The sequence below is a fragment of the Myotis myotis genome, unplaced genomic scaffold (genome assembly GCF_014108235.1).
Source record: "Myotis myotis isolate mMyoMyo1 unplaced genomic scaffold, mMyoMyo1.p scaffold_m19_p_14, whole genome shotgun sequence".
In the NCBI taxonomy this organism is placed as follows: Eukaryota; Metazoa; Chordata; class Mammalia; order Chiroptera; family Vespertilionidae; genus Myotis; species Myotis myotis.
The window spans coordinates 2,159,492-2,185,232 of record NW_023416318.1 but is presented as its reverse complement, the minus strand read 5'-3'; the positions used below and the strand labels follow the sequence as shown (position 1 = coordinate 2,185,232).

General features: G+C 42.7%; 1 protein-coding gene across 1 annotated transcript in view; it reads right to left on the bottom strand.

The window, feature by feature from the left end:
- The window catches only part of SUCLG1 (succinate-CoA ligase GDP/ADP-forming subunit alpha), a 38,682-nt gene extending 13,159 nt beyond the window's left edge, over window positions 1–25,523 (bottom strand). The window contains exons 1-6 of the mRNA XM_036335505.1: window positions 25,424–25,523; window positions 24,491–24,790; window positions 14,003–14,106; window positions 7,073–7,189; window positions 2,394–2,606; window positions 2,197–2,254 (exon numbers count right to left, since the gene is read on the bottom strand). Coding sequence (XP_036191398.1) covers window positions 2,197–2,254; window positions 2,394–2,606; window positions 7,073–7,189; window positions 14,003–14,106; window positions 24,491–24,790; window positions 25,424–25,523 — 892 coding nt within the window. The remainder of the gene's footprint in view (window positions 1–2,196; window positions 2,255–2,393; window positions 2,607–7,072; window positions 7,190–14,002; window positions 14,107–24,490; window positions 24,791–25,423) is intronic.
- Between the last annotated feature and the right edge of the window lie 218 nt (window positions 25,524–25,741).

Genomic DNA, 25,741 nt, shown 5'->3' with positions numbered 1-25,741 from the left:
AAATAGTGCATATAATCATCTTTTCTCTCCTCACTGCCTCAAAAACCTTGTAGTATCACATACTTTCTTTTAGGTGAATTTGTTTTAAAGCCCTTTTTCTCAAAGGAATTAAAAGCAATGTCCCAGAGGATTGCCTCATCCATGTGTTATGGTCATTCAGAGCACCAAGGTCAAAAGTATTTCCCTTAACTTCTCGGTTTTTTGGTTTTTAGGTTTATGGCCATGTAGTAAAGCAGGGTAGAGATCAGAAAGACAACGCGGCTTAGGGCACTCCTTCTTCTATGATCACCTCAAGTCTACAGCAGTAGCCATTCAAAGCAGACCAAAGAGCACAAAAAATACTCAAATATGACAACAGGATCAGTGTCTAAATGAGACAAGCCCCCACTAGAACTCAGATGGTCTATGGAATTCCCATGGCAAGTATCCTACTGGCATCAGGGCTGCCAGCTCTAGGAGATGGTAGTAATAAAGAAAAACTATGACCTTTAACCTAGTCCTGTGAACTACAAAGTTGACATTCACTTACTATGTTGATTATTCTTCTTATTATTAATAGTCATGGCTTATAAATTACTGTAACCATCAATTACTGTGCAGATACAGTACAGGTTAGTGAGGGTTAGGTGTGAAGAGTATAATAACAGGCATAATGGGCTTTGAGATGTTAATTGGTTATGACCTTGAGAACTAAACAAGTAGCAGTACAATTTTCCTGAAACATTTTGAGAAAGTTTGTGATATCCAAGAGGGCAAAGTAATTATAGGACAGGACACAAAAGAACTAATAATAAAAATACTCACATATATCTGATAAAGAATTTCTATCCAGAATATTTATAGAACCCCCATAACCAACAATAAAAATATAATACAATAAAAAAATAATGTGGAAAAATATTAAACAGGTAATTCACAAAAGAAGATATATAAATAGCCAATATGCACATTCTACCTCATTAGTCATCAGTGAACCTCATTAGTCATCAAAACCACAATGAGACACCATTTCACTCCCAGTAGAATGGCTAAAATTAAAGACTGAAGTAATAGAACAACTGGAATGCTCAAAAACTGACAGTAGGAAGGTAAAAATGAACAGCCACTTTATAGAATTATTTCACAATTTCTTAAAAAGATGAACATACTTCAACCCTATGACTTAACAATTCCATTCCTAGGTATCTTATACCCAAGAGAAATGAAACCGTGTCCATAAGAAGACCTCTACATAAACATTCACTTTAGCTTTATTTATAATGGCTCAAACCTGGAAATAACCCAAATGTTCATCAATGGGAGAATAAACAAATTGTGATATCTACACTAATAATAAAGAAACATGCAAATTGGTGTCACTCCACTATGCCCACCAGCCAATCAGATGAGTATACAAATTAAACCAACAAAGATGGAGGTTAATTTGCATATGCAGGCACAGAGCAAAGACTGAAGACAACGTAGAAGGAAGCCAAGCGCTGCAGAAGGGAATGAAGCTGTGGAGAAGCAAGTGGGGTGGCGGAGGCGGGAGGGAAGCAAGCAGGGGGCGGGGGCGGGAAGGAAGCAAGCGGGGGGCGGGGGCGGGAGGGAAGCAAACAGGGTAGTGGAGGCGGGAGGGAAGCAAGCGGGGGGCGGGGCGGGAGGGAAGCAAGCGGGGGAGTGAAGGAGGGAGGGAAGCAAGCGGGGGGGGGGGGCGGAGGAGGGAGGGAAGCAAGCAGGGCGGCAAAGGAGGGAGGGAAGCAAGTGGTGCAGCGGAGGAGGGAGGGAAGCAAGCGGGGGACGGGGGCGGGGGCGGGAGCGGGAGGGAAGCCCCCCTCGGTGGGTTTCGCTCCCTTCTCTGCTTCGCTCCAGCCGCAGGAAGCCCTATTCTTGCAGGAATCTTCCTGCAATGGGCCTCTAGTAATTACATAACAGAATATTAGTTAGCAATAAAACGAAATTAACTATTGATACACCCAAGAATCCATGGCATCTGAGCAGGAAAAGAATCTTTTAAAATACCCCTAAAATATCTTCATTGATTCTATAGAATCATTGCAACTTCTCAAACTCATTTAATTCAGGATATAGAACTGATTCACTACAAAACTCCCCTGCGAATTAAAATGAATTTAACTTACATAGTCACAGATTCTCTTTGTAAGTTCTGAGCTTAGGACAAAGAATTTTTTCTGAATCTATAAGAAACATACTCACCAATTCTTCCTTTCTTGTGAATATGGCCAGGCATGATACCAATTTTACATTCTCCAGGCTGAGGAAAAGGAAATCACAGTTTCAGAAAAGTGAAAAGAAATGGTAACTCCTAGGTCATCCACACAGTACACTTGGACTGATCCAAAGGTAATGAGCCTTGTGAGGCTAAATCCGGGCTTCTTCTTTTGTACACTCACATTGATGACTCCGGGGCAGTTTGGCCCGATCAGCCTTGTCTTTCCCTGGCGCAGTATTTTGTGTTTGACCCGTACCATGTCCTGCTGTGGGATACCTTCAGTAATGCACACGACCAAGGGCATTTCCGCCTCAACAGCTTCGTCAATGGCAGCAGCAGCGAAAGGAGGAGGGACATAAATGACAGAAGCTGTCGCTCCTGTCTGTGCTTTGGCCTGAAACATTAAGCACAGAGCACTTTATTATTGGTTAAGTCATAACCATTGAAAGATGAATTCAGTACCAGGAATTTAATAATGTCTTGGGGTAATAAAAGGACACCACCAGGAACATGGTATGTCCTCCTGGCTTCCTCCCTGCCCCCTTGGAATGCCACTGAATTTAAAGGATCAGAGATATCCCTCAGGCGATGGCTTATCAGTAAACCTGAAAGCATGGCCTGATTTGCATTTGTGTCCCTCACTCCTACAGCCATGTTTATTTCTGTTGCTTATAAGACAATGTACCACCTATTCAGTACCAAAGACCCTATACCTCCTCAGGCGAAAAAGGACTATTGAGTCCCTCAGCCTCAGAACTAGACTCTCAAACATCTTTTTAAAAATACAGTATAATTGCCCTGGCTGGTTAACCCAGTTGGTTAGAGCATCATCCCAATACGTCAAAATTGTGGGTTCAATTCCCGGTCAGGCCACATACAAGAATCAACCAGTGAATCATAAATAAGTTGGAACAACAAATCAATATTCTCTCTCTCAAATCAATCAATTTTAAAAATACATATGTTATACTTGATAAATATGAGACAGCAAAAGTGAAGTGTTTTTTAGCTGACAATTTTTACTCTAACTGCATGTTTATTAGGAATAAACATATGTAAGTGGCCACAGAAAAGAATGTGGGTGAAAGAAGCATTAGGCATCACAGCAGCGCTTCATGCTTAGACACTGAGGCCAAGAGATATTAAATAACTTGCATGAGATTATATAGCTGGGGAGTGGCAGAGCCAAGATTCAAAACTATGTCTATCTGATTCCAAAGCATCTAGTCTTTTCAGTTACAGCAGGCCACCTCCCTGCACGTATTCAAAGGTAACCTAGTCATGATATAAATCAAAACCCTTTGGATGTCTGTGCCATGGGATTTTACAATGCATAATACAAATACAAAGCTACAGAACATTCAGGTGCAACTAGAAGGGGACAGAAGTAAGACAGTGATGCTCCACATCCCCAGAGTCAAAGGATGCTGCCAAATCATCCACAAATGATGCCAATGGTTAAAAATATGTTTTTTCAGCCCTGACTGGTTTGGCTTAGTGGATAGAGCATCAGCATTCAGACTGGAGGGTCCCGGGTTCGATTCTGGTCAAGGGCATGTGCCTTGGTTGTGGGCACATCCCCAGTAGGGGGTGTGCAGGAGGCAGCTGATCGATGTTTCTCTCCCATCGATGTTTCTAACTCTCTATCCCTCTCCCTTCCTCTCTGTAAAAAATCAATAAGATATATTAAAAAAGTATATGTTTTTCAAAAACTCTGTTTAAAATGGTAACAGAGAAAGGGTAACAAAAGAAATAAAAAGTAGGATGAAACCAGAAGTCAGGTCATGGGCAAGTAGGCATTTTATGGAAAATATTTCCTACAGTTCTCTACCTCTTAAGGCTACAAATACTGTCAGAAGCTGGAGGTAATATTGGATAAAAGGTATCCATCCTACTCACTCGGAAAGCTCCTTGTAAGAGCTGAACAACTGAGAAATAAACAGTACCTGTCAAAGAACTTACAGAATATTCCAAATATGTCTATTTGTATTATGATAAATAAAAAATAAATTGCTTACCAACAAAAATTTTCTTTAAAAGAAAGCAAAAAAAAGGCTCATGACAAAAGTCAAATCTACCTGGAGGAATTATGAAAACTGCTCCTCCCGTATTTTGAAACTGACAACAATAACCAGACAAGCAAAGGAAGCTAACACTGCCTGTCCTGGAGGCAGACATAATCGAATTTTTTTTAAAATATGTTTTATTGATTTTTTTACAGAGAGAAAGGGAGAGGGATAGAGAGTTAGAAACATCGATGAGAGAGAAACATCAATCAGCTGCCTCCTGCACACCCCCTACTGGGGATGTGCCCGCAACCAAGGTACATGCCCTTGACCGGAATTGAACCTGGGACCCTTCAGTCTGCAGGCTGACACTCTATCCACTGAGCCAAACCGATTAGGGCCATCATCCAATTTAAGGGGAGAAAAAAACAAAAAAATTAAAGCAAAAACTTTAAATGATTCTTCCACTGATCAAATTATTTGTAACTTTTTTAACTCTCTAAAATACAATACACTTAAAGCACACACACATATAGTACACCCTATTTTCAAATTTAAAGTAAAATAAAAAATTCAAATTTGAATAACTTCGTTTTTTCCTATATCTTAAGATTCAAAGTACATTGCATGCCCTAAAAGAAAGGGAGGAGCAATATATAATTTTTATCATTAATTCATCACTCCAAAGTACTAAGTTTATTTCCTAGATATTTTTAATTAAATATTCAAGAATTTGTACTACCATTTCATTTCATTTTTTTCTTTTTTGTTGAATTTACTGGGGGTGACACTGGTTAATAAAATTATAGTTTTCAGGTGTACAATTCTATAATACATCATCTGTGTGATTGTACTATGTGTTCACCACCCCAAGTCAAGTCTCCTTCCATCACCATTTATCCTTTTTACCCTTTTCTACCTCCCCTCACCCCCATTTCCTTTAAAATACTATTATTTTTATATATAATCATGTAAGTATACAAAGGAATTACACATGGCTTAAATTAGCTCTCTATAAAGGCAAAAATTTAACTTTACAAACCTTTATATCATCTGAATTTGTACAATAAGCACATATTCGTTTTGTAATGAAGTTTAAAAATCATTTTTAAAATTTTATTAAGAAACTAGAGGCCTGGTGCACAAAATTCGTGCACTCGGGGAGGGGTTCCCTCAGCCCGGCCTGCTGTGCCCTCTTGCAGTCCGGAAGCCCTTGGGGGATGTCCGACTGATGGCTTAGGCCCACTCCCCAGGCTGCTGCGGAGGTAGGAGAGGCTCTCGCAACGACCACTGCGCTCGCCAGCCGTGAGCCTGGCTTCTGGCTAAGCAGCACTTCCCCTGTGGGAGTGCACTGACCACCAGGGGGAAGCTCCTGCATTGAGTGTCTGCCCCCTAGTGGTCAGCGCATGTCATAGTGACCAGTCGTTCTGCCGTTTAGTCGATTTGCATGTAAGGGTTTATTATATAGGATCAGCAATTTGGGGAAGAGGTTATAACTCTGACTTGTCAATGTGACACAACAGTTTTTCACACGGGAACAGCACACTACTCTGATCCATGCTAAGCCTGCCACTTATCAGCTGCGAGACTTTGAACTAGACCCTTAACCTCACTGCACGAGTAATATCCTTGTCTTTAAAATGGAGAGGATAACAGCACCTACCTCAGAATGAGGCCTGAATGAGGCACTGTATGTGAAGCACCTAGTACAGTGCCTGGCAAATGGCCCATGATCAGTAAGTGTTAGGGCTGATGCTGGCATGTGCACTACTAACATCCTGGAAGAAGAAAGGATAGAAAGGGTAACAAGCCAAACAGAAGCCGAGCCACAGCACTCTTCCCCTAGGAGCTGATGTGTGTCTGTAACCAGAAGTGACACCGGCTGTGGAGAAAACATCCTGGACATGTGTGACTCAAGTGAATCCATTGGTTTTCACTGTGACTTAAATTTCTCTAGGTTACTGGATTTTAAAATGGCACATGACTTTCCCAAAAGGAGCACAATTAAGATCTGTATCCACAGGATGCTCATTCCTCCCTGCTTTTCTTTTTTTAAAATATACTAACACACATATTTACTAGAGGCCCAGTGCACAAAAATTTGTGCACTCGGCGGGGGGGTCCCTCATCCCGGCCTGTGCCCTTTTGCAGTCTGGGACCCCTCAGGGGATGTCCACATGCTGGCTTAGGCCCACTCCCCAGGGGATCGGGTAAGGGGATGATGGCTGTTTGCGGGCTGGCCACAGCCCCTTCAGGGTCGGGGGCGGGTCCCCACTGGGGTGCCTGGCCAGCCTGGGTGAGGGACTGAGGGCCATTTTTAGGCAGGCCAGAGGCTGAAAGCAGGAATCTGGGATTTATTTATCTTCTATAATTGAAACTTTGTAGCCTTGAGCAGAGCTCAGGGCCAGCAGGGCAGGTGGGAAGCTTGGCTTCCTCCATTGCCAGGGGCAACCCAAGCCTCCTGCTCACTCCAGCTCCATGACCGCCGCCATCTTAGTTGGGTTAATTTGCATATTCTCTCCTGATTGGCTGGTGGGCATGGCTTGTGGGTATAGTGTAGGTATGTAAATTTGCATGTTTCTCTTTTATTAGATTAGATTGATTTCAGAGAGGAAGGGAAAGGGAGAAAGAAATAGAAACATCAACAATGAGAGAGAATCATTGATCGGCTGCCTCCTGCATGCACACTGGGGATCAAGCCCACAACCCAGGCATGTGCCCTGACCACGCCCTGACCAGGAATTGAACTGTGACCTCCTGGTTCATAGGTCGACACTCAACTATTGAGTCATGCTGGCTAGGCCCTCCCTGCTTTTCTTTTCTTGCCACACCACACCCAAGTACCAATAATTACCTCCTTTACAGTATTAAAGACCGGTAAGCCCAGGTGCGTCTTGCCTCCTTTCCCTGGAGTGGTTCCTCCGACGAGTTTGGTGCCATACTCCAAAGCCTGCTGGCTGTGAAAGGTGCCCTGAGGGGGAGAAAGCACAGGACTCTGAGAAGGGGCAGGCTGGGAAGCCAAAAGGCAATCTTCAGCAACTTGGAAAAGGAAAACAAACAAGTGAACTACTCAGAGATAACAGTAGCAAATATCCAGCATTCTCACCAACTTACTACACAGCTTTAAACCATGAAGCAAATAGGACTTTGCAAAGCCAAAAAAGCTGTTTGTTAAAAAAAAAAGGGGGGGGCGTATATAGAGGGGGTGTCTCTTTTTATTCCGTTTTCAAATTTGTGTGGGGGGTCAGAAACACCCTCATATTTGCTTGGCACCTCTTTGTCACTATTCGTCAGCTCCTGGAGTCCTCACACTCCTCTTTACTCAATTTAAGACCCATGATCAGTCATTACACTCACACGGCAACCTTGGCTCTCCCTCACTTCAATTACACATCTGGCAAAATCAAAACCTTCACTAAATCCAATTCTCCACCTACTCTAAGATGGCACATTTGTAGCCAAACAGTAGCTGAAGAAAAAACAAACCATGCTAACTGATCTCACTTTAAATTTATGGTCACTACTGTAAGTGAGCCTTTTAAAGCTGCCCAGACAGCATCTGTATTTCCCTATCCATCCACTCTTCCTTCTCAGCCTTGACACTACTGACATTTTAGACACATCGATTCTTTGTTATGGGAGACTGTCCTCTGCTTTGTATCATGTTTAGCAGCATCCCTGGCCTCCACTCGGCAGATGCCAGTAACACACCCTCTTCCCCACCGCCATCAGCTGTGACAACCAAAAATGCCTCCCCACACTGACCCATTCTTTCTCACTAGGCGTCTGGGCTCTACCTCCCCTGGTTTCCCTCTTCTTACTCTCTCCTTAGACTTCTCTTTTTCATCTAAATTTGTGCCCTTCGTGACCTCCTCCCTTATCATGGCAATAAATATCCATACGGTGACCCCTCTCCCATACACATACAGACAGCCCCACACACACACATATCTAGCCCAGACCTTTGCCTTAAATTCTATGCTCACACTGTCAACTGCCTAGCTAACATCTCCACTTGGAGAACGAGTAGGTGTCTTAACTTAAAGAGCTCAAAACTGAGTTCCTGATCACTCCCCACAACAGTCTACCCATCTCAGTGAGTGACAACTCCACTCCTAACAGTCATTCAGACCAAAAATACTGAAGTCAACCTTGATTCTTCTCTTTCTCTTACATCTGACATCAGATGCATCAGTGAAGCATATTGCCCTACTTTCAAAATAAAACTGACATCTCACCCTTTCTATGGCTTCCACCTTGGTCTAAGTCACCATCAACTCTTGACCAAGTATTGCCCTTGCTCCCTTTCAATCTATGCTCAACACAGCAGCCAGTGATCCTGTTAAAACACAAGGAAGATCGGGTCACTCCTCTATTCAAACCTTCCAGTGGTTTTCCATGTCATTCACAGGAAAAGCCAAACTCTTACTGGTACACTGGCCTCCAAGTCAGTATCCACCTGCCTCCCCCTCTCAGAACCCTTACCTGCCTGCCTCATTTTCTGTTCTCACTGCTCCTTTCACTTGTCACAGTGGCCTTGCAGCTTCCACACATACCAGGCACATTCCCGCCTCACAGCCTCGCGGTCCCCTCCACAGCATCCCTGGCCTCCACTCAGCAGATGCCAGCACCACGCCCTCCTCCCCAACGATATACTGCTCCTACATATCCACTTGCTTCACTCTCACATCTCACTTAGATCTGGACTCAGAGGTCAGGCTTCCCCTGAACACATGATATAAAATCCCCCCTTCCCAATCTCCACCATGACTCCACAAACGTGCACACTTTCCTCCTTCTCTGGTTTATTTTTCCCATAGCATTTATACTTTCTAACATATCACATAACTTACTCATGGATTTTGTTGATGTGTTTCTCTCCCCTGCAACTAAAATGTAAATTCCATGAAGGCAGTGATTTCTATCCTTTTTGCTCACTGTGAGATGGCACCTAAATCAATACATTACATACAGAAGGTTCTCAATTAAGGACTTGTTGAAAACTGTGTGGGTCTATGTGGTCATTCCACAAGGATATAAAAATGCTGACTCAACTACTCAAATTCTATTAAAGCAGTGGTTCTCAACCTTCTGGCCCTTTAAATACAGTTCCTCATGTTGTGACCCAACCATAAAATTATTTTCGTTGCTACTTCATAACCGTAATGTTGCTACTGTTATGAATCGTAATGTAAATATCTGATATACAGGATGGTCTTAGGCGACCCCTGTGAAAGGGTCATTCAACCGCCAAAGGGGTCGCAACCCACAGGTTGAGAACCACTGTATTAATAGAATAAAAATTAGGGCCTTAAAAATTAGGACATTTCCTAATTCAACTACTCCATTTTTCAAACTAGGAAGCTTAGGCCCTAGCAAGTGAATTGACTTGTCTCAAGTCAGTGATGGAATTTTGGAAAGAACCACAGCTCTCTCTTTAAAGCAGCGCTATTCAAAGTATACAGACTCCTTCTGGTCTGCAGTGACATAAATACACACACACACACACAAAAATGACAAGAATGGAATTCAGGAAGAAAGGAAAAAATCTAATAAAAAATACAAAAAGTGAGAACATTTGCAAATTTTTACAGCAATATACTGCTGCGGGTTTTTCTTGTATTTTGCAAAGGTATTAATCTACATTAGAATGGCAAGTAAAAACAAACCGAAACTGGACTTTCATTCCTAATGTAGTGCTAAACAGCAGCAACATTTCCTGTTAGTAAGCTGATTTTCCTTAGTTTTCCCATTATCGTTAGCCAGTGCACAGTTAAGAACTGGAATATTTTTAGCAGCCATCTAAGTCAATATAAGAAATTCCATTGGAAACCTGCACTGTTGGAATCCACTCTGAAATAAAAAAGAGCTAATAAGACAAAATGCAGATTTCCTATGAAGATAAGCTCTGTATTTCAGACCTCATCATTACCTATAATATTGGAATCTTAACCAAGAAATCTAACTAAAGGAGAAACAATGTAATTGCAGGTCACCAACCTTAGATTTCAATATTTAGGCAAACTATCACCTAATTAGAGACAGTTCCAAATAGTCCTTACACCATGGATAATGGTACTTAAGAAAATAGGCCAGAGGTTAAATGTCATAAGATCATATAAAGTTTAGCAAACAGAAAAACAAAATTATATGTAATAAACATATGTGGGGAATTGGGGTTAATCAAACATTTAGTTATATGCTAACAAAATTAATAATAGTCAAAAAGAGACTGCATTTGGCTTTCATTGGCAGGGTATGCAACCTAACATGTACTTCGATTCTTAGATGAGCATCAACTTTGTTTAGAATGTAGGAGTGATACTCATAAAATACATGGCTATCAGAATAAAAAAGTCAGTTTCACCTATAAAGAAAATTTCAAGGTTTTGTAGGTGTTTCTTTTTGTTAGTAGTAGCTTTCTTTTTTTTAAGATAGTAGAGAAAGAAAAAACAAAAGTCCACTCCAATTCATATTTTTGTGCCCAGTTATTTCAAAAACAAGTCAAAAAGCAAAGGGACAGTTTATACAAAACAACCTTCAAACCAAATTCTTTTTCTTAAAAAAAAAAAAAAGCCGAAACCAGTTTGGCTCAGTGGATAGAGCGTCAGCCTGTGGACTGAAGGGTCCCAGGTTCGGTTCCGGTCGGGGGCATGTACCTTGGTTGCGGGCACATCCCCGGTGGGAGATGTGCAGGAGGCAGCTGATCGATGTTTCTCTCTCATCGATGTTTCTAACTCTCTATCTCTCTCCCTTCCTCTCTGTAGAAAATCAATAAAATATATATTTAAAAAAAAAAAGAACCATATAATTTTAAGTAATTTCTAAGTACTTTAAAAATAAAAGTTACAGAAATTTAGTATTTAGGTGGCATCCTCTATCTAGATCAGGGGTTGCTAAGCTATTTATGGGGTCTTTTGCTGTTACAATGCCATTGAGTGGCTGTAACAGAGCCAGCATGGCCCACCAAGCCTAACACGTTAACAACCTGGCCCTTTACAGAATAAGCTTGCCAACTCCTACTCTAGATTACCAAAATGCTGCAGCATGGGCATGACAATTTTTTTAATTACAGAAAAATCAATAGCATTTAAATTACCAAAAAAAAATATCATTATCTGCTCTTATCTTGTCATTTCTCCTTTAGTGATAAAGGGATACTTTGAGTTAAGACACAATCATCTAATTGATTTGGTAGTATGCCCTCATTAAAGAAAAATCTGTGCATCTACTATGGTGCAACTACAAATTTGTACAAATGTTTTAAAGGGCAACTTAGCAGTAGCTGTTGAAATTTTTAATACATAGAAACTTTGACACCCATAATTACTTTTGAGAATATATTTTATAGACATACTAGTGGCCCGGTGCATGGATTCATGCACATTGAAAGGAAATTAATTAGAAGAAAGATTCATGTGGTAATTACGTTACTGCAAAAAATTACATGTCAAAATAGTATATAGAATATAGTATTATAAAATTAAAATACAAAATATTTTAATATCACTATTTGCCCTTTCTCTATAATAGAAGTGTCAGAGATGAAAGAAAATTAGTAAAATGTATATGAAAATAATATATAGATTAATAAATAAACAATAACATGATATAAAAACAACAGACATGATATAAAAATAACAAAAACATGATATAAAAACAACATTGATAAAAACAATGATTGATAAATTGATTAATAAACAACATGATATAATAACAAAGACATGATATAAAAACAACAAAAACATGATATAAAAACATTGATAAAAACAATGATATATTGATTAAACTTATTATAATATCTCCCTGTACACCACATTAAGAGTAAAAACACTTTCAGAGTGCTTGACTGATTTCCCCTGTGATGAACTATTTACAACTTTTACTTTAACGTCACATACTCTTCAAACTCGAGAGAAAGCAACATATAACTGACCATGACCATGTCCGAAAAGAGGTTCAGGTAGGAATAGTCCTACTCTAACTAGAGTTTGTCCTTGTGAGTTATTAATAGTCATCGCAAATGCTGGCATCACAGGAAACTGCCTTCGAATTAATTTAAATGGAAGGCCACTGTCAGATAGGGACAAATCAATTCTTGGCATCAGAACAACCTCTCCTTCTGCAGATCCTGTTAATACTTCAGCTTTGATTATGTTAGGTCACAATCTTTTGATAATAAATCTAATACCATTACAAGGACCCCATTTACCATTAAGATTTCTCAGTAGCATGATGATTGCACCTACTTTCAATTTTAATTTATGACACAGCATTCCCGAAGGAGTAATATTATTAAGAAATTCGATGGGAAATTTTTCCTTTTTGGCATCATCCGTTGAATCAATGGAATTATCACTCAAGTAAGTGTGAAAATCCCTTTGAACATTTTCCATTTTCCATACATGGACTATTTGGATTTTGTATTCCACATGGTCCATGTACCATATTTGATTTTACAATTTGAAAACGTTGAGGACACTGGTCTTCATCTGGAATTTCTGCCTTAACTATACGGTCAATATCATCTTCCATTCATAATTTGGATTCACTGTCTAATATCAATAGTATGTGAGAGTGAAGTGAGGTAGTCTGCGTTTCTGAAATTCGATGGCATGAATATTACCTATTATTTTGCCAAATAAATCAAATTTACATATATCATTTAAAAGAGCATTCAGCTTAAGATTAAAAACCTTGGTACGTTGTGCCAATAGTTGGTCTTCAGATACATTCTGGCGTCACATGCAATTGGGCCAGTGAGAGCTTTATATGTATCACACATCCGCGAGTCAATATTTATTTTTAAATTGCCAGTGTGTGTCATATGTACCGGCCAGTTGGTCAGTCAGTCAAATGGTCAGATGGACGGTAGGTCACTTAGCTTTTTATATAGAGAGGTATTTGTAGGATCTATATTATACACTGTATAATGTGTTTTAACATATGTATGTTATATATATATATATATATATATATATATACACAATATTGTATGTATTGTAGAATAAGCTCTGTAGAATGCACATTATATAAATATACATATGAGAAAGAAAAATATCTGGAAGGACACATTCAACTTGTTAACAGAAGGAATTCCAGGAGAGAAGAATGGTGGAAAGAGGGAAAGGAGATTCTTATGTTGCATTTTATTATGGAGTCATAGTGCAGATATATTTAAACTTATGCAAATTCTATAATGTAGGCAGGGGACAGGGAGAGAGAATAAATATAAGTGAATGAGAACAAATTAAAACGCTTCCAGCAATTCTTCCTGTTAGTCTCCTCCAAGAGCATTGCACAGAGAGAGCATACGATGGGAGAAGTCAGTGTGCTGCTACCTCAGCCTGTCTCAGACCCCAGGAGCCTCTCTGGGCTGGCACGTTTCCCCACACTGACTACAGAGCTATGTTTGACTGCGTATTATTTTTGTGCAAGACTTCAACACAAGCCGTCTACTTTACCTACTGCTGAATTAAGGAAATTGTGATCTGTCCTAGTGCTGGAGGAAAACCAGTAGTGTTACACTTGCTGAAGGAGAACATGTGGGTTTCCAACATCATATAATCCCAGGAGGAATTTTCAAGGAAAGTTTAAATATAATTTTCATCTTAAAGGCTGAGTATAACGAACTTCCTCCTAAAATACAACTCCACTGCTGTACTGTGTTCCTTTTCTGCAACAATCATGCATTATAACTTTTGTTGTAATAAAAACATAGAAAATCATGAAAAATGTTTTGCATCTATAACATATATCTTTTTAAAAAAATCTTGAAACATACCTGCTTACCAGTGAAACCCTGACAAATAACCTTTGTATTTTTATCAACGTAGAGATGTTTCCGGGAAGCTACATAGGCACAATGCCGAATTCCATTCTGTTGCACTGAAAAGTAAAGCAAATATGATATATTATAATTTTTCCAAACTTCTGGATCATCAATTGAACTTGGTGACAAAAAAAAAAGACGCTGTTCTGTTTTCCAGATTACCCCTTTACTGAGAACCTCTATCTTACAGCTTTTTCTGAGCTGACAAAGAAAAGCTCAAGTTTATAACTTTCAATCCTCAAAAAGAAACAGGCTGAAAGACGAATGGCTCAAACTCAATCCAGGGACTGAAATCCAGGTGTCTCTCCCACTAATAATGTTTGCTAGACAGCTACATGTTTCCCCAGGGGACCCAACCCCATTAAGCCCAAATTCTATAAACAGCAGGTGAGAGAACAGTAAAACTTTGTCAGGACTTTATATCTCATTACCCAATAATAATACTAACATTAAATATTAACATCAAATGCTAAGTCTTAGAATAAAACTTTTCTAAAATAGAATCCAATGTTAAGTCATAGAATTAAACATCTAAAATAATCCAGTTACTTCATTTAAACTCGTCAAATATAACACTTAAGACCTTACATATAAAAAAAATAGAGAAAATATAATAGGAAAAGTAGATGTGGAAGAAACATTTTTAAAAAGTTATTTTCAGCAACCTATCTATCTCAACAAAAACTGAGAAACCTATGTAGTTACTAAAGCCAACTCCCCATATTTCAAAAACCAACAGAAAGTAGAGATCAGATGAATTAAAATTGTGGGCTCCTTCTGACTACCTTTAAACCCCCATCAGAGCCCCAAACTACTGTGTCCATGGCCCATCCACGGTCCTTTCAAAGTGCTTGGTTGTCCACCTATAACTGAGGTAGCCCAGAAAAGCTAGCTCCCGAAAAGCACATCTTATCACGCCAGGTTCCATGCCCCACTGCCTCATAGCTCTCCTAGATCCTCGGGCCGTAGGTTCCATAACTTATCTGCTTCTGGCCCTCTGAGCACCCCCTGGGTCATCTCAATTCACATGCTGAGCACAGCTTCTAATACTTTGAATTCTGGAGTCCCATCGACCTCCAGGAGAGAGACAGGCCCATGTCTCCCTACCAACGGGGAAAGGAGTCTTCTGTGTGCACACAGACCTGCTGGATGACAAACAGCTGCATTCTTGAAGTAGATTATGCTGAGCAAAGGGCCATGAGGGAGCACTGAGGGTCAAGTCCTGGCACACTGGGCACAGCCAAGCAGCTGAACCTGGGTCAGTAGACTCTACAACAGGAATCTGTGGCCTAAGAACCCACCCTAGCCAGTGCTGTCACTCAAGACCCATTCTTGTCCTTAGCTGCCAATTCTCCTAGCTGGATACCACAATCCTTATGAAAGAGCTGCACCCTTTCCTCCCCGGCTGCTATTCCTGGTAGAATCCTCTCCAGCAGCCCCCCAGCTCCCCATTCCCGGAATCTCCAATAAATAGTCCATCTATCTGGAATTTTCAGGCAGGAAAGGAGATTTGATTAACGAGCAAATGACAAAATCAGAATACCTGGAGCCCATCCTTGCTAAAAGGAAATGCTTGCTTTTTGAAGGTAAAGTCTTATCCTCCACATGTTCTCTTATACCCACTCACTTAGGAAAGGAGACATCAGACAGTTAATGTCTTCTGCTACAAGGGAGGATAATGTTTGCCCCCTCTCATCCTGAGAAAAGATAGGTCTACCTCTGTACATAAACATGACCTCAATACCAGAACAACTAAGACTACTACCTTCTCTTACTCCACCTCCTACTCTGGACCTTCTAGATATACTCTATGGAGCTCAAGCTTCATAACACCACATGGCTGGTGCTCCTAAAAACTGCTTTGAAAGTGTGAGGAATAGCAGCTCCCCTTCCAGTTTCCTAGCCCTTTGTTATTGCTCAGCCTGTGCAATGACCCTGCTATTCATTTATTTAATCAATATTTGGGGAGAACCTATGCCAAGCCACAATGCTGAGTATCAAGAAATAAGTGCCGAGTAAGAGAATCTGGGCCAGGGGTGGGCAAACTTTTTGACTCGAGGGCCACAATGGGTTCTTAAACTGGACCGGAGGGCCAGAACAAAAGCATGGATGGAGTGTTTGTGTGAACTAATATAAATTCAAAGTAAACATCATTACATAAAAGGGTACGGTCTTTTTTTTCAATAGTTTTATTCATTTCAAACGGGCCGGATCCGGCCAGCGGGCCATAGTTTGCCCACAGCTGATCTGGGCCCTCAAAAAACCCACAATCCATCTGAACTGACATAAAGTGGGCCACAACCGCACAGTGTAGGCCTTGGGCAGTTGGGGTAAATCTCCTATCCCAAGGAAATCTGTGCGGGGAGAGCAGAAGTCGGGAGACGCAGGGATAGAGAGGGTAGGGTTAGGAATGGATTCCTCATTGGGGCTACCTCCAAATTGAGCCCTGGGCTGCCAGCAATTCATTCCTAAAATCTGACACTTGACCTCCCACTTTCTAAAAAAAAGTGGTTTGTGTTCCTGGCCATGGCTATAATCCCTCAGGAACTAAAAACTCTCTTCACCTCTGCCCTAGTCCTGGCCCATGTATGCCCTATGTTCTAGAGCATATAATAGATGCAAATATTAGTACCCTATGTTATCTGCCGGGTACTAGGGATTCAGGGCACCATGCCATCCAAACTGATACCTGCACCGTAGGGATAAACCAGTCACAAGAGGTCCTAGGTAAGGAATCACTGCTCTAGAATATGTAGATCAACTGAATGAGAAATGATAGCAATCAAAGTGGCCTCTGAACCCCAGAAAAAAACCTTGAGGTGCCCCAGCAGCCACAATGGTGATTCTACAATCACCATTAGGGTGTTCTAACCTAATGAAATTCTTAGTATACTAGATAACATATAATACTAATGCCACACACTGTATGAGGATGGGCGTGTAAATTTTGTTACTTTCTTTACTACATTATATCTAAGTAGAATTAATTTCTGTTTAAATTTATTTTTAGATTATTTCAAGTACCATCTAAATATTTTTAGAACTTCTCACTGTAAATCCCTGAGTGCAAGAACCATGTCTTATACACCATGGTAAGTGCAGGTGCACGGAAAATCTTTGAATTTTAGGACAAGAGGCAGGATCTGCAAAAGAAACACTATATCAAGCAAAAATGTCTTAAGTTCCACCTCTTTCTGTGTGATTTGAAAAATATAAAGATTGGAGGTTTCCATAAAATCTGTAGATTACACAGAAGTCCAGCCCTCAATACTACTAGCTGTCCTCAAACACCGTATCAATCTAGTACAAATTCCATGCTAACCTTTTTCTTTTCTTTTTCTTTAACAAATGAAATCCAGGAGCAGTCATGTGATACTGAAGAAAAGAAAGAGCTCAGAGCAAAACATACCACAAGCAGAGTGAAGGCAATGACAGACCAGGAGAATGTTTTCATAACATGTTAACAGACAAGAAATTAACCTTAGCAACATGAAACACCAACAAGAAGAGACCAAAAGCCTGACAGAACAATGAATAAAGGCCACAAACAAGAAAGACAACTGAAGGCAGAAAAATGGTAAATCAAACATGAGGAGACACTGACTTTACTAATATTAAGAAAATGAGCATTTCTAACTAAACACCAGGGCGGCAGGAAGGCCTGAGGCTGGCCGCCAGGAAGAATTTCCCAGTGGTGAAGGCTGTAGCTGCCGCACCTTGGGCCCCCTCCAGGGAATGTGGCGGAGTCGCCTTCTCTTCAGGTTCTTACAAACTGGCCAGCCTAACCTTGGGACTGAGTCCCAGGAGCAGCTGAGAACACAGCCCCAGGAATCAGACAGACTGAGTGTGTGCTCAGCTGCTCACCAGCCGTGTGATCTGGGGGAAGTCTTCTGATCTCCCTTCGCCTCAGTCTTCCCATCTGTAAATGGAGTAACAGCTGCCCACGAGGATGCTGTGATGTTGATATGAGATGATGTCTATAACTGGGTAGCAAAATGACTGGTGTACTCCCAAAATTGGGTTCACATCCGATGTGAACACAGATGTAAATCATCTTCTAAAGAGACCATATATAATTCACATTTTAAAATAAGTCCAACCAGAATGTTTTATACATGTCTTCATGCATATTCTATGTTTGTATGTAAAAATACTAATCCATGTCTATATATAACGTGTATGTGCACACACGTGTAAACTTTTAACATATGAAACATTTTAAAGGTGCAGCCACACTGTAAAATAATAATATGATGTACCTCATGTGCAATTTGGAAATTAAGTGAATTCATAATATGTAGAGCACGTAACATAATGCCTAAGGAAGAGCAAATGCTATTTCACTATTAGCTATTTATTACCATTTTTATTACTAATGCAGAATGAGAAGACCAAACTGCTCTTAGGTGTTCATTGTGCCAGGTTATCTGCCAGGTACTAGGGATTCAGGGCAGAACAAGATGGATGGACTCAGGCCCTACCCACATGGAGTCTGTACAAAAGCTAAACATTAAACTGAGAAACACAAAACTACAAAAGTGCAAAATGTAACAAAGGCGATGAAGCAACTGAGAAATGGGAGAGAGATGTGCTCGCAACAGGGGTTGCAAATCTGTACCAGAGAGCCACCAGCTAAGTCCTCTTCCACATAGAGAGCAACCACATCCTTTACAAGATGCTGCGGGATTAATGAAGCTACGGCCAAAGAGCACATGCTCAGATTTGACTCAAACCACAGTACCATGTTCCTAACCATCACCTGAAACTCCGTTCATGAAAATACTCCTCCTTCAGCTCACCTCTCAAACTGTGTCCTTGTTACTCATTTATTCATGTGCATACTCATGAATTTAACAAATGTACACTTATTAAAAATACTAGAAGCCCGATGCACGAAATTCGTGCAAGGGGCTTGGCCCTCACAGCCCTGGCTTCGTCCCTAAGATCATCCGGAAAAACATCCGAGAGGACGTCATTCAGCTGTCCAATCTAATTAGCATATTATGCTTTTATTATTATACTAGAGGCCTGGTGCACAAAAATATGTGCACTCAGTGAGGGAGGGGGAGTCCCTCGGCCCGGCCTATGCCCTCTTGCAGTCTGGGACCCCCTGGAGGATGTCCACCTACTGGCTTAGGCCTGCCCCCTGGGGGATCGGGCCCAAGCTGGCAGTCAGACATCCCTTTGGCAGCCCAGCAGCCCTTGGGGGATGTCCATTTGCCAGTGGGGAGCAGGCCTAAGCTGCAGTCGGACATCCTTAGCGCTGCTGAGGAGGCAGGAGAGGCTCCCACCACCACCGCTGTATTGGCAGCTGTTAGCCTGGCTTGTGGCTAAGCAGAGCTCCCCCTGTGGGAGCGCACTGACCACCAGGGGGCAGCTCCTGCATTGAGCGTCTGCCCCCTGGTGGTCAGTGTGTGTCATAGTGACCAATCATTCCCAGTTGTTCTGCTGTTAGGGTCAGTTTGCATATTACCCTTTTATTATATAGGATAGAGACCTGATGCATGGGTGGGGGCCGGCTAGTTTGCCCTGAAGGGTGCCCCGGATCAGGGTGGGGGTCCCGCTGGGGTGCCGGCCAGCCTGGGTGAGGGGCTGATGGGTGTTTGCAGCTGGTCACACCCCCTTCAGGGTGCGGGTCCCCACTGGGGTGCCTAGCCAGCCTGGGTGAGGGGCTGATGGGTGTTTGCAGGCTGGTCACACCCCCTTCAGGGTGCGGGTCCCCACTGGGGTGCCTGGCCAGCCTGGGTGAGGGGCTGATGGCTGTTTTCAGGCTGGTCAAGCCCCCCCCTCAGTGGGGACCCTCACCCCATGGAGGTTTGGCCAGCCTGGGTGAGGGGCTGAGGGCCGTTTTCAGGCTGGCCAAGTCTCCTGGCGATGGAAGTTCCCAGCCTCTCCTTTTCTTCTTCTTCTTTTTTTTAATTCTGGGATTTATTTACCTTCTATAATTGAAACTTTGTAGCCTTGAGAGGAGCTCAGAGCTGGCCAGGGAGGGGCGGGGGAAGTCTCCTGCTCACTCCAGCTCCGTGGCCACGGCCAGCTGAAAGCAGGTATCTGGGGTTTATTTACCTTCTATAATTGAAACTTTGTTGCTTTGAGAGGAGCTCAGAGCCTGCCTCGGCAGGCAGGAAGCTTGGCTTCCTCCATCATTGGGGCAACCAAGCCTCCTGCTTGCTCCAGCTCCATGGCTGCTGGCCACCATCTTGGTTGAGTTAATTTGCATATAGTTGCTGTGATTGGCTGGTGGGTGTGGCTTAAGGCATAGGGAAGGTATGGTCAATTTTCATGTTTGTCTTTTATTAGTGTAGATATTATGCTTATTTATTGCATATGTATTACATATGTATAATATATATTACAATACAGCTATCATGCTCCCTATCCATAGAACAGGGGTGGGGAATGTCCAGCCTGTAGGCTGTATAAGGCCCATGAAATCATTTGGTCTGGCACTGCCAAGGCATTAGGGGTGATTTAATTAAATGTTTGACCAAATATAGCAGACTAAGTTTTAAGGTGATAATTTTATATGGCCTGCAAATGATGTTATAAATATCCAAATGGCCCCTGACATAAAAAATGTTCCCCACACTTGCCACAGAACCTTAAAACATTGCAGAGTAGCTCAGCAGCCACTTCCAAACCCCAAACAATCCACTATTCAAATTCAAAATTATATACTCATTTAATAGTTATTTACAAATCAAGCTTAGCTATAAGTACCTTATCTCATCAAATCTAAAACGCCACTGCATTTTAAGAAGCAATATTAAGTACTAGAAATAAAAATGCTGCCAATTTATTATAAGAATCCATCCATGATAAAATACAACCCAATTTTTAAAATGTTATAATCTTAAAAAAATTAAAAATGTGGGTCTACAGCAATGAAATGCCTGTGTTTTGGCGACATAAAAGTGTCCCCCTTTACTTACAGAAATTACTTTGCACATCCCCAATTATGTTTGTATGGAAGAACAAGCTTGATGTGAGAAAACTCAAATCAGTTTTTCATGGCTACATTGGTGCACTTACATCAAGGCCATCATGCAGGTTTGAAATAAAGAGTTGGTTTTTAGATGCAATAGCAACAGGTACCAGAATCTGAAACATCACTGTTGAGGGTCTCCTTTCCCAACTACACCTCTAAATGTGTCCCTGATTCCAAAACCAGGTCCACACAACTTGGTAAACACATGGGAAAGGCAGGGAAAAATAAATAAATAAATACTTCACAAAAGGAGGCTTAGCCTGGCTGGTGTGGCTCAATTGGTTGGCGTGTCATCCAGTGCACAGAAAGGTCACAGGTTCAATTGATTTCTAGTCAGGGCACACACTCAGATTACAGGTTCCATGCCTGGTCAGGTTGTTTGCAGGAAGCAACTGATTGGTGTTTCTCTCTCTCTCCCCCTCCCTCCCTCTCTCTTACAGTATCACACAGCACAGCATGTATTAGTGGAAAGGACACTGCAGAGTTAACGACTGGCATTCTAGTACCTTTCTGATACTGGCTAGGAAACATACTGGGTTTATTTCCTCATTTGCCAAACAAAGGTATGGAATTGTAAGGTTCACTTTCTCGCATTAAAACATCATAATTCTCAGGTTCAAAAATACCAGCTCATCTCCCCTATTTCTTATAAATGACCCATCTTATAGAAACTCCTGGGATTAGGCTTAAAATGACGCTGATTGCTTTATACGTCTTGAAAAACTTTACTCAACTTCAACGATGCTTATAAAAACCTTAAACTTTCTTCTGGAAAGCCTTCCTTATTTTTCGTTTTATTTTCTCTCCCACTTCAACTGAATTATCTCCCTTTTTTCAAAAGCTATAAAACTGGGTTTTTTCACTCAGGAATTTCTGAACATTCCAGGCTGCCCCCAACAGAACTCCGGAAGGCATCTACAAGTGTTTGGGGTTTCTTTCCTAACTCAAACCAAAATTGCAACACTTGTGACCTTCAGCACAAAATGTACCATCAATTAAAACTTCACTGAGGGAACGAAATTCCCTAGCATTTCTAGTTTTATTACTAACCTCAGAGCCTAGTTTGTGACTACCTTTTAAAAACAAAGTTTGCATGGTATTGTTGTGGGTGCCGTTTTTCTAGTGGAAGCAAAAATGGGCTTAGAAACGTGGCCTGAGAAAGAGAAGATCTAGGGGACTTAGAGATGTCATACATTAAATATTGTAGTCTGTAACGCCTCTAGTATAGGAGGTAATTTGGTTTAAGTATTTTTTGTTGTTGTTTTTATTTTATTAATTTCAGAGAGCACACCCCCTACTGTGGATGGAGCCCTCAACCGGGATATGTGCCCTGTCGGGGAACCAAACAGGTGACCACTTGGTGCATGGGTCAATGCTCAACACTGAGCCACACGGGACAGGCAGAGATAATTTGGTTTAGATCTCAGACTTCTCAGACCCTTAATTAACAGGTTGATCACGTGACGAGGGTTAACTGAAGACCACTCCAGCAACACAAAGCTAAACTAGATGATCTCTTACGGCCTCATGGTCCTTGTAGTCTAGGAAAAAAGAACTTTCAGTTCTGTGAGAGGATTGCTAACTGTTGCTAAAGGTGGATTAAGGATCCTGATCTTTTTTAGACATTCTTCCTTTCTCCTCTAGACTCTCCTCCTGCTAAAGCAGGCTAGAATTTTTTAGACACTCAGAGGAGCAAAGACCCCAGGAGATAAAGATATAGGTATAACTAATTCCTTTTTTCCTTCTGCCTACAACACCTTCAACTGGCCTTTAAATTATACCATAAGAATCTCCAGAAAACTTTCCCAGAGAAACCCAATCTTTTCCTACTTGCCAATGTTATGTCAGACCTTTGTCCTCAAGTGATCTGGTAACTAAGTGTACCTATTGCACACACATCCATCCCTATGCACTTTGAAAATGTAATCTTCTCAAAAAATGAACTGTCTCATCCGATATTCGGTACAAACAGAATTAGAAGCAAAGTCCAGGAAGATAGGACAGTACCTTGCTTAATGCTGTTTCAGCCTAGGTGCTTTATATAAACTGGTTTATTTATCCCGAACAATGACCCCAGATCATCCTGTATGTCACCATTTCTAGGATGCACCTTTTTAACATGTTTGAAATTAGGATGCATACGACAGCTGATGGTGTGTCACAATTTTAATCAGTGATCATTTTCCACTGTTAATGGTAGACAAAACAACGGTGCATCTTACAAATGATGATGTCTCAGATTTGCTAAAATATGTTATTATTTTCATGGGAGTTGAAACAGAAATTGAAAAACAGATTTAGAAGTGCCCGGGGTTATTACACAGACTGTAAGGGACCAGCCAGACTTCAAACCTTGATGTGGCTGATTCCAAAGTCTCTTCCTACACAATCTCCCTAAAAACACAGAGACTTTGAACACGGCCAGAATTTCCTACAGTCAGCGCTACTCAAAGGCTGGCAACCTTGGCTACTACGTTTTCAGAAACTGAGGGTTCACACCGCCTCGCGCGGACAGTGCAAATAAGCTGGTTAAGGTCCCAGCCAGCCCTAAGCTTCTAGAAGTCCTCGGGGCTATGCTGCCTCTGGGTGCAGAACCCACCTCTTTGCCGAGCCTGCAATCTACATTAAGGACAATCAGACATGTAGGTCCCTTCTGTGCCAGGGACAGCCTTAGCCCCCAGTTTCCTAAGACATACTGCCCCGACCTCTAAACATGACGCTCACCCTCCCACCTCCTCATTCGGGACCACCCCGCTCCTCACTCCTCAACAGGCCAATCTGGATGCTGACCCCATCCTGCCACTCATCACCGCGGGCGGGGCAAGAGCAAGCCCCCAGGTCTGCCAGGCTCCCAGACCCGAGTCCTGGCGCAGCCACCCTAGTGCTCCCCCGCCAGCAGCCTAAGTCCTGCCTCCGCCCCACACATCCAGCAAGTTCCCTGCACCCAGAGGGTCCCAGCCTCCGCCCACACATCCAGCAAGTTCCCTGCACCCCACAGGGTCCCTGCACCCGAGGGTCCCTGCCTCCGCCCACACATCCAGCAAGTTCCCTGCACCCCAGAGGGTTCCTGCCTCCGCCCACACATCTAACAAGGTTCCCTGCACCCACAGGGTCCCTGTCTCCGCCCCACACATCTAACAAGGTTCCCTGCACCCCACAGGGTCCCTGCTTCTACCCCACATATCCAGCAAGGTTCCCTGCACCCCAACGGGTCCCTGCTTCCGCCCACATATCCAGCAAGGTTCCCTGCACCCCAAAAGGTCCCTGCCTCCGCCCACATATCCAGCAAGGTTCCCTGCACCCCACAGGGTCCCCGACGTGCGGCCGGACTCTCGCGGCTCCCGGGCCCTGGCCGAGTCCGGCCCCGGAGGGCCCGGAGCGGTCTGCAGGACGACACGGGCAGCCGGGCCAGGAGCTCGCGGGGCTGGAGGAGAAAGTCCCGCCGGACTCACAGAGGAAGGAACGCGACAGGAGGCGGGCGGCGGCGAGCCCACTGCTACCGGAGGCCATGGTCGCGGCGGCAGCGGCGGCGGCGCGGCTGCGGTCACCACCAATGACACTCGCAGGCCCCCGGGACCTGTCAGAGGCCGCGGCCTGGGCGGGAGGGGTGGCCAGAGCGGGTGCCTGAATGGATTCCCCCGGCAAGACCTCTTCACCGAACACTGGAGGAGAAAAAAATAAGTGTCTTAACAGAGAAGTGAACAATAACTTGGCTCTCCTCTTGAAATGTGTGTTTGAGTCAACATTAATCACTACGGCAGTTTAGGTAAAACCCTACGTGAGGCAGGTCGGCGCGTGGCATTGTGGGGAATGTAGTCTTTTGAGAGCGGCGACTCTTGTAGTTTAAGCGGGACAGGTGGGAAGGAAGCCACACTCCGGAGATGAGGTGGCGAAAGGAGGGAGGACACAGTGAGGCGGGGTGCGAAGAGCAGTGCAGAACTTCCCGCGGCCCTGGGCCAGTCGGCACCTCCCATTCCTCGTCTGGCACATGGAGAGGATAACGCTCCACCCCGCCTTGCGAGGATCCGGTGGTAACAAGCTGGTGTCCAGGGAGGGTAAGGACAAGAAAGACCGAAAGCTTCTTTCCCGACACTTAATTTCTTGGCAAGTGGATCTTTTGGTAAAACAAGCTGTCATGCATACAGCCCCGGACTAGCCCTAAGTGAATGAGCGCCTGGGGATCCTGAGGACTGAAGTTACAGTTCAAATGTGGCCTCTCCCGCTTTGCACGAACCCGTGGATCACTCCTCGGTGAGAGCTTTAGGGGGAACCTCGGAGAGGCCAGATTCCAAGGGTAAACAAGAGATGAAGTCATCCACCCCCTGCCTCCAGTTGTGCCCATGAGGTTGCTTGTTACCATCCATGAGATTATAATCCTGATTCACCTAAATAGTTATTATAATCTGCACTGAGCTGTGATGTCTGCGTGGGATTACACACGCTGATTGCCCAATATGTCCTATAGGGTACCGGGATCGTCGTCATTCCAAGGTTGGGTTTGGCTGCACACAAAATCCCTCCCTCAGCTACAGGATCATGTCCTTGTGATCATTTAAATCCCGTCAGTGGTTTCCAAGTAGGCTCAGTATGATGATTTATTTTAAATAGCAAAGTGTTTCACATGATCATAGTTATGTTTTCAGTTTCACTTAATTGGTAAAAATGAATGATGACAAAAAGTTTACTTTTGGTATGATTTTAAT